The sequence below is a fragment of the Chelon labrosus genome (genome assembly GCF_963514085.1).
Source record: "Chelon labrosus genome assembly, chromosome: 16".
NCBI classification, from domain to species: Eukaryota; Metazoa; Chordata; class Actinopteri; order Mugiliformes; family Mugilidae; genus Chelon; species Chelon labrosus.
This window is the reverse complement of record NC_140349.1, coordinates 2,615,476-2,625,365: the sequence shown is the minus strand read 5'-3', so window position 1 is coordinate 2,625,365 and position 9,890 is coordinate 2,615,476. Positions and strand designations below refer to the sequence as shown.

General features: G+C 45.5%; 1 protein-coding gene across 1 annotated transcript; it reads left to right on the top strand.

Moving 5' to 3' along the window:
• Positions 1 to 4,189: 4,189 nt before the first annotated feature.
• LOC311500940 (solute carrier family 2, facilitated glucose transporter member 1-like) lies at positions 4,190 to 9,639 on the top strand (the record flags this gene model as incomplete). The annotated part of the gene is made up of 10 exons (XM_084562577.1): positions 4,190 to 4,204; positions 4,342 to 4,443; positions 4,958 to 5,118; positions 5,472 to 5,712; positions 5,799 to 5,961; positions 7,391 to 7,578; positions 7,826 to 7,930; positions 8,017 to 8,115; positions 8,252 to 8,455; positions 9,301 to 9,639. 10 exons carry the CDS (start codon positions 4,190 to 4,192, stop codon positions 9,637 to 9,639), a joined length of 1,617 nt encoding a protein of 538 aa, XP_084418703.1.
• Between the last annotated feature and the right edge of the window lie 251 nt (positions 9,640 to 9,890).

The following is a 9,890-nucleotide window of genomic DNA, read 5'->3' as shown; positions in this document are numbered from 1 at the left end:
TCTATGGTTCTGAGATCAACAAGTGCAGACAAAAAGAGAGATGCTGCAGCTTTCAGGGTTATCGATCGACCTTTCCAAACAGCAGAGATGTAAAACTGTAGGAGCAGATTTCATCAGCACCATCACGGTTTAATTGAGGTTCTTGTCGGGAACGGCTTCATAAAGAGTTTGAAAAGTTTTCCCATCAAATGTTTGTGAGGATGAATTATTTATTATTTAGTGCACAGTCTCATTTCCCGTCTTTACACGTACTGTGCTCACTGTACTCTGGTGATTAGGAGACATTTTAGTGCATTTTTACTTTTTACTTTTTTTTACTTTTCATTCTGGGTTAAAGAGGAGGGAAAGAAACGCCCATTTTATCAGTTTAACATTAAATCTGCTGCACAATATTAAAACACACTGACATACACAAGGCATTAAAGATGCTGAAACACAGGCTGTTGGTTGTGTTTTTGATATAAACAGAGTGCAGAAATATTTATTTCTTATTTTAATGCAGAAATAAAGATTATATATCTGAATAAATAAATAAATAAAAACTGTTTTTAGGTAGATCTTCCCTGGTTTCATAAAATTTAATTTAATTTAATTTAATTTAATTTAATTTAATTTCCTAATATTTAATTTAATTTCCTAATATTTAATTTAATGTACTTTAATTTCCTAATATTTAATTTAATTTATTAATATTTAATTTACTTTAATTTCCTAATATTTTATTTAATTTCCTATTTAATTCAATTTCCTAATATTTAATTTAATTTCCTAATATTTAATGTAATGTAATTTAATTTTCCTAATATTTAATTTAATTTTATTCAGTTGTTTTAAATTAAATTGAATTAAATTAAGCCGACGTGGAACTTAATTTCTGTGTTGAAAAATTGTAAAAAACTATAAATAAAATATAAAATAAAATGCTTTTAAGACTCAGTTTTGCATATTCCTCAATTCATTTGCATTTAATTAACCTTATAGTCTAATAATACCCTTTTGAGCGGCGTTGAGAGAGACAGGAGGTTAACGGAGGCCTGGTTGTTTTTATTGGAACCCCCGTCACGTTCAGATCCAGCCATAATATCCTTCAAACTCTCAGCTGATCCTGACAGAGCAACTTGTCAGAGGTGAAGAACGCTGTTTTCTTTCCCTCGCATCAGGACGCGTCCAAACGTTTCATCACCTTCAGAGCGATGCCATGACTCATCCCACGGCTCAGTGGCTCAGTACGAAGCTGAACAGCTGTTTTTACAACCAGATAAAGACGTGACGTCTACTTCTTTATGTTCTTTGTTTTATTTCCTTATTACTTTTAGTGCATGAAGATGTGTGACCTTTCTACTGAAGTGGAGGTCATGAGTTTCAGGTCTAACTCTACTTTGACCTTGAAATCATTCCCCTCTCCGCCTCTGATTGGTCCCGTTTGGCCGACGCCCCTTCTGCCCCAAAATGAATCCAGAAGAAGTGCAGCGTCTGCTAATAGCGCCCGACCTCGCTCTGATATTGTCGTGCCCAAGGGCAGTGCATCACCTGAGGCCCGGCCTTGTCTCCATGCCGTCTCATGTAGCAGCAGCAGCAGCAGCAGCAGCAGCAGTCGGTTCTGCAGCGTCAGCACCGAGCGTCTTTATCACCGACTCTGTTTTGAATTTCTAACGTCAGCAGGGACAAAGACACAGTGGCCTAAATCCTGCTGCTTTCACCCAGAATGACCTGGATCTCAGGAGAGGCATCAGTTAGTTCAGAGGTCTGACTGAAATCATTCTGATCAGAGGACGCTAAATATACGCCGATCAACCACAACATTAAAACCCCCACTAACAACATTCTGTTGCCAGACACCACAAGAGACCCTCAGAAGGAGGGAAACTGTGGGAAGGTCAAGACTCCTGCAGCATTTGTAGTAAATGGAAAACATCAGGTTGAGGAGTTTCCAGGACGGACAGAAACATGGAGGTAGAGAAGCAAGATGAACCAAGCTGGAATCCATGTGGACAGAGACGATGGAGACAATGTGGAGACATCTTGGTCGTCTTCTAAGACTCTAGACGTTCAGGGTTGGAGAGAAAGATGGAAGATAAAGCAGATTTTATTCTCCAATAAGTTGTAAACATCCATGTAATAAAATTAAAGTTGGAGTAAAAAAAAATATAGCTTCTTCTTCTTCTTCTTCTGTCACATTTTCTGCAGCGTTGACTCCACACCAGCAGAGCCACTCTGATCACAGTGATTTAAGGTTGAACAAATATTTTCCATCTAATAGCTTGAACAAATACAAGAAGGGTTTGATTTGCATTTTTTAAAAACACAAAATTCACATAATAATCAATCACATATGTTTAAAAAAAAAAAGCTCATAAACTAGTTTATCTCTCAGCTCAGTGTTGCACAATTTTATTTATTTATTTTTTTGGTTAGCATAGGAGAAATTAAAAATAAAGTGATTTAATTAATAGGATATCTGGGCTGAACAACTATTTTTCGACTCTCAATTAAAAAAAATAAACTGTTAAAAGAAGAAAGAAAATAAATAAGTAAAACTGAGCAGAATGAGGCCAAATAGAAATAATAGCTGGACAAGAAGGAGGCTGCTCTGCTCAGTGATGAATAAATAAATAAATAAATGTGAAGGTTAATACATACACTATATTACCAAAAGTATTCGCTCACCTGCCTTTACTCATTCTATGAACTGAAGTGCCATCCCATTCCTAACTCATAGAATTCAATATGATGTCGGTCCACCTTTTGCAGCTATTACAGATTCAACTCTTCTGGGAAGACTGTCCACAAGGTTGAGGAGAGTGTTTATAGGAATTTTTGACCATTCTTCCAAAAGCGCATTGGTGAGGTCACACACTGATGTTGGTCGAGAAGGCCTGGCTCTCAGTCTCCGCTCTAATTCATCCCAAAGGTGTTCTATCGGGTTCAGGTCAGGACTCTGTGCAGGCCAGTCAAGTTCATCCACACCAGACTCTGTCATCCACGTCTTTATGGACCTTGCTTTGTGCACTGGTGCACAGTCATGTTGGAAGAGGAAGGGGCCCGCTCCAAACTGTTCCCACAAGGTTGGGAGCATGGAATTGTCCAAAATGTTTTGGTATCCTGAAGCATTCAATGTTCCTTTCACTGGAACTAAGGGGCCAAGCCCAGCTCCTGAAAAACAACCCCATACCATAATTCCTCCTCCACCAAATTTCACAGTTGGCACAATGCAATCTGAAATGTACCGTTCTCCTGGCAACCTCCAAACCCAGACTCGTCCATCAGATTGCCAGATGGTAAAGCGTGATTCATCACTCCAGAGAACGCGTCTCCACTGCTCTAGAGGCCAGTGGCGGCGTGCTTTACACCATTGCATCCGACGCCTTGCATTGCACTTGGTGATGTGTGGCTTGGCTGCAGCTGCTCGGCCATGGAAACCCATTCCATGAAGCTCTCTGCGTACTGTACTTGGGCTAATCTGAAGGTCACATGAAGTTTGTAGCTCTGTAGCAATTGACTGTGCAGAAAGTCGGCGACCTCTTTGCACTATGCGCTTCAGCATCCGCTGACCCCTCTCCGTCACTTTACGTGGCCTACCACTTCGTGGCTGAGTTGCTGTTTTTCCCAAACGCTTCCATTTTGTTATAATAGAGCTGACAGTTGACTGTGGAATATTTAGGAGCGAGGAAATTTCACGACTGGATTTGTTGCACAAGTGGCATCCTATGACAGTTCCACGCTGGAATTCACTGAGCTCCTGAGAGCGGCCCATTCTTTCACACATGTCTTGTTTCACAGTCTGCATGCCTGAGTGCTTGAATTTATACACCTGGGGCCAGGCCAAGTGATTAGAACACCTGATTCTGATCATTTGAATGGGTGAGCGAATACTTTTGGTAATATAGTGTATGTTACATAAGCTCGCCGTCGTCCGTCATGAACGCCGCTGAAGCTGAAGCTTTCTGCAGATGATCGTAATGACGCCTCCTTTATCAGTGAAATCGTCCCGGCCTTGATTTGGTTACGGAGATAAATCGATGGTTTCTTGGGCCCCGGCTCGACTGCAGGGGCCTCGGGATTGAATTTCATCTGCATTTACCTGATTATCTCCAGGAAAGACAAACACAGACGCAAATAATCTAACCAGGCCTCCAGAGTGGAGTATGAATCTTTAGAAATAACAGCAGCAGATGAAATAGGAGCAACGATGAGACATGTTCAGGTTCACTGTTTGTCTCCTGACCCGTGTGGCGTCAGCGTGGAAGTTTTACCGCTGCACCCCGTCTGCTGGAAGGATTTAAAGTCCCATTACGAGCTCCGATTTCATATTTATGATGTTATTCTCTCTTCCTCCTGCAGGAAAAGCAGGTAACAGGTTACCTCCTGTTCTCCCTGGCCACGGCGGTCATCGGCTCTCTGCAGTTCGGTTACAACACGGGAGTCATCAACGCTCCGGAGAAGGTTGGTGGACGCCTCCTCGTCTGCAGTCGCTCATTAGCTCTCTGACCCTGTATGCTTCCTCAGATCTGAGAGCTGAAACCACAAACTAACCCGTTATGGACATGTGCACTGTGTTTGCATATACAGAACAACATCTACCCTCACCAGGCCAGTTCATTAGGTACACTAGTGAATGTATTATAATCTAAATTCTAGAAAAGTCTTCAGCCTCCTCCACCGTCCTCTCAGATCAGGCCTTCTCTGTTTTGTGTTGCAGTGATTTCAGTAAGAGTGTTTGTTAACTAACATTTATTAGCTCTTACTCCAACAGTTCCAGAGGCCGATGCTGAATACAAGAACCTGAATCTGTTAGTTGAGTAGAAACGTGAATTAGGTGCAACTCTTCATCAGTTATTAACCTTAGCTTAGCATCAACTAAATAAAAAGCTTTGTAATTCAGCTCGTGTGTTTCATTTCTACGCTAGAAGCTAAGCCGATAACCTTCTCTCTCTTCCTCCTCCATCCCTTCATTCAGAAACTGCAATCTTTCTTCAACGACACCTGGGTGGAGCGGTATGGCAAGCCCATCAGCCCCGGAGTCTGCACCATCGTGTGGAGCGTCGCCGTCGCCATCTTCAGCGTGGGCGGCATGGTCGGCTCCTTCAGCGTCGGCGTGATGGCCAACAGATTTGGGAGGTGGGAAGTGAAATATGTAGCTTTAAGTTTTCAGTATCGGGGTGCGTCTTCTTTACTCTCGAATGGTTCTGTTTATTTCCTGTTTGGTTCAGCTGAGCCGTCACAGTCCATTACTGTTAATGGGGTCTGTCTTCAGCTCTAATGTTCCCCAGAGGTGTTCCGTCATTTCTCCTCATTTCGTGCACAGTGGCACACTCTTTTCCTCCAGTCGCTGCCATGAATCTGTTCTCCAGACACTCAAAGACTCCTGAAGGTCACAGTGATGTTTATGTCAAGATCCGAATCATGAATATGATAGAAACACAAAGCACCACCCTGTTGCTGGAGAGTTACATCTACCGCTCTCTCCTCAGGCGTCGCTCCATGTTCCTCGTGAACTCTCTGGCCGTGATCGGCGGCCTCCTCATGGGCTTCTCCACCATGTGCTCCTCCTACGAGATGGTGATCGCCGGCCGCCTGGTCATCGGCCTGTTCTGCGGCCTGTTCACCGGCCTGACTCCCATGTACGTGGGCGAGGTGTCGCCTACGCCTCTCCGGGGGGCTTTCGGCACGCTGCACCAGCTCGGCGTGGTGGTGGGCATCCTGATCGCTCAGGTACAGCTGCTCCGCCACAGTTCCTAACAGTTTTCCCCTCTTTAGTGAATCTCACGTTGCACCTTTAACTCCTCTGTTGTGTGCAGATCTTTGGCCTGGAGGCTCTGCTGGGCTCAGACAAGCTGTGGCCCCTGCTGCTGGCCCTCACCGTGGTCCCTGCCGTGCTGCAGTGCATCCTGCTGCCTTTCTGTCCCGAGAGCCCCCGCTTCCTGCTCATCAACCTAAAACAGGAGGAGCAGGCGCGCAAAGGTACACACTCATGCTCCAGTACTGACGATACCTCATCTGTTAACACAACCACCACTTCAACAGCTACTGTTAAAACTCCATCTTCTGTAACTGCTTGTCCTGTGAAAGGTCACGGGGCGTCTAGAGCCTATCCCGGCTGTCATTGGGTCTAGAGGCGGGGTCCACCCAGGACAGGTCTCCAGTCTATCACAGGGCTAACAGAGACACTAACACCTACGGCCAATTTAGAATCACCAATGAACCTAACCAGCATGTCTTTGGAGGGTGGGAGGAAGCTGGAGAACCTGGAGAGAACCCACGCAGACACGGGAAGAACATGCCTTAAGTGGCTGGTCAGCAGTGTTTGGTTCTTCTGTGCACGTCAAGCAGTGATGCGTCTGCAACTGAGCTGCACATTAAAGTGTGCATCTGAACTAAAATGACCAAATTTAATAGGCGGTCTATGCAGCCCAGACCCTAACGCTGTAGCCTGACAAGCACCTCCCGAGAAATTTAACTACACGTTGCGGTGACGCAAAACACAAGAGCTGTGATTGGTCCTCTTGGTAGTAGCGTGTTTTTTTTTTTAGTATTTCCAGCTGCTTCTCTAGCTCCACAATTTTCAAATTGATTGTTTTGGATCAATAAAGATGGAACACATGGAGGAAAGGTTGACTGAGGAGGTTCAGAGATACAAACATTTGTACGACTTGGCGAAAGTTTCAGTCGCTCTTGTTGAAGGTGAAGCAGGAAGTAGAAACAAAAATGACACAGCGGCGACTCGTGTTTTTACAGACTGAGCCAGACTGATGAGCGCACAAGTATAAATGGCTCGTACCGGCGTAGGCTACGACGTCTATGTCCCACAGTACCTTAAATGAACCTTAAGTCTGTGTGTATCCGACTCAATTATCTGATTTATGTCTGATCTGGTGACTGAAAAGCTGGAGAAGCTAAAAAATTCACTGCATCTCAGAAAAGAGAGAAGACGTCTGAGTAGATGATTGTGTAGGAGGAAGAGGGAAGGGAGAAATTTCTGTGCCGGTTGCTGAGGGACGAGGACGAGGAAATGCATTGACACGGATATGTGCCCGAGCATAATCAGTTCTCAAAGGAGCGACTCCAGACCAACTTTCCACCAGAAAATATGGTGGAAGCTGAGTGGAAGTGAGAGAAACAACTATAGAAAGACACAGAGTAGGAAGATGAGGAGAGACGAGGTGAGTTGGGACGATGCTGCAGCCTGGAGAAGAAGAGTCCTTGACCAGACAGAAGGTTTTGGCATCTGTTCAACGATGCAGACGCTCTGACCTACCTCTCCTTCACAAACATCAACAAACACAAGGTTCAAGGCTCTTTGTCTTTGTGGTGGTCTGGATCCAAATACCAGAACTTTCCTTGCACTCATTGTTTCCACCTAAAACGACAACTCTTTTTGTCCCGTCGCCAGCGCTGGTGCGTCTGCGCGGCACCGAGGACGTGAGCAAAGACATGCAGGAGATGAAGGAGGAGAGCGCCAAGATGGCCAAGGAGAAGAAGGTGACCATCGCCGAGCTGTTCCGGTCGGCGGCGTACCGGCAGCCGCTGCTCATCGCCGTCATGCTGCAGCTCTCCCAGCAGCTGTCAGGGATCAACGCTGTGAGTCAGGCGGAAACACCGAAACACCAAAAACTAAAATAATATGCACAGAAATTAAATTAAACTGAGAAATGGTGCCTTTTGTAGCGGTACAGTCTAATTCCTGGATGTTTTTCCTGACTGCAGTCATATTAAATGGACTCTCATAGCCTTCTGAAAGCTGGAGGCAGTCAATAAAATGATTTATAAAATATGTATTAAGTATTTTTATTAAAAAATCCCTCATCTTCTCTCTTGCATCCGTCAGGTGTTTTACTACTCCACGGGCATCTTTCAGTCGGCCGGCGTCAAGCAGCCCATCTACGCCACCATCGGAGCCGGCATCGTCAACACCATCTTCACCGTCGTCTCCGTGAGTGACGCCGACGTCTCTTCCCGTCTCCCTGCATGAGTTTGTGTGTGTTCGTCACCCCCCTCCTCTTTGTCTCTGTCCTGCAGCTGTTCCTGGTGGAGAAGGCGGGACGAAGGACTCTGCATCTCCTGGGACTGGGTGGGATGGCGATCAGTGCTCTGCTCATGACCATCTCCCTCCTGCTGGTGAGTTCAGTCTGGAGGTTTAGAGGCTGCAGAAGGTTTCTCCTAGAACTAGAGAGCTGACAGAAACTTTAGCACGTAAAATATGGCATGGACGTCCTCCTCTCATGCCCCTCTCTCCTCTCTCCTCTCTGAGCAGAAGCACATCCCCGTTATGAGCTACATGGCCATCTTGGCCGTCATGCTCTTCGTGGCCATGTTTGAGTTGGGCCCCGGTCCGATCCCGTGGTTCATCGTGGCCGAGCTGTTCTCCCAGGGGCCCCGACCGGCGGCCATGGCCGTGGCCGGCTGCTGCAACTGGACGGCCAACTTCCTGGTTGGGATGAGCTTCCCCAAGCTGGTGGTAAGAGCGGAGGATCGTCCTGGTTTGGACTGAGGTGGACTTAGCGTCAGTAACAAATACACCCAGAGAGCATTAAGCATTAAGGATGTCGTTCCTTTTTTACATTAAAGGGGAACTACTGTTTTTTATTGTTTCTAGCATAAAATATGATCGTTCACTCACCCATATAACTTTGGTGTCTTTCAGGAGATAATTACATCCACGTATATCCATATAATGGGAGTGAATGGGGCACCGAGACGCAGCCTCTAAATAACCAATTATCTGCCGTGAAACTCGTTAATTTCACCAATATTTTGTTATCGTATGCTAGTGCTAGTATTTTGCAACATGGCTGAATATTTTTCTGATTCTAAGGTTGTGGATGAACCATAGCAGTACTAAATTACAGGTAAACAAGCTGATTGGCCCCCGGCAGATCTTTGCAGGAGCATAATCAGTTTCCAATGGGGAGGCTCCAGAACAGCTCTCCACCACATTGTCTGGACAAGGAAGTTTGTCCGGTTCTTCAGCTAGTTTATCACATCAATATTTCTCGTACATCTGACTTTATTTACAAGGTTCATTCAAGTGAATATTCTTGACCAACTCATGCCTTACTTTAACCCTAATTCACAGATCCACACGTCAATCTTTAGATCTTCATCCTCCAGAATGTTTTAAGTCGTGGAGATCAATCTGGCGGTATCAAATAATTATGGAAAAGTTTTTCCTATTTGGCAAAAACACGTCCTTCTATAAAATGCCTCTTGCTTGCTTCCTTTTATTATTTTGAAATTGTGCAAAATAAGATGAACCAAATCTCACAACAGCCCCCCTCTCCCCAAACTCTCCTCTCTCCTCAGGAGTTGTGCGGCCCCTGGGTCTTCCTCATCTTCATGTCCTTCCTCATCCTCTTTTTCATCTTCACCTTCATCAAAGTCCCGGAGACGAAGGGCAAGACCTTCGACGAGATCGCCCGCAGCTTCGGCGGCGTCCCGCCTCCGGCCTCCTCGTGCGACGACGACCCCCCCGCCACCGCCAGCACCCCCGCGACGCTCCCCGCCTCGCCGGTGAAGGAGAAGGTCCCGCTGGTGGAGGCGCCGGCGGCGGCTGCCCCACCTGCAGCAGCAGCAGCAGCAGCAGCAGCTGAGGCCACACTGCTTAAGCCGGGTAGCACAGGAGAGAAAGTAGAGCAGGTGTAGGCGTATATTTAATAACGGGCTTTAAATGAGGTTATAAATGAAGGAAGAGATTTCAAAAACACTGTAAATTTATCTTAGAACCTGTTTGATTTTATATAGAGAGCAGCAGCATTGTGGCCTTCAAAGGGTCACGCTTCCTGCTTTCTGATCACTCCTCGGACTTCCTATTTTTCTGTGAGGTTTTCTATAGTTCCTTCTTTTAAAATCCTTTCTTCCTTTGAGAGGAATCAGTCACTGTACAACACTCCAGA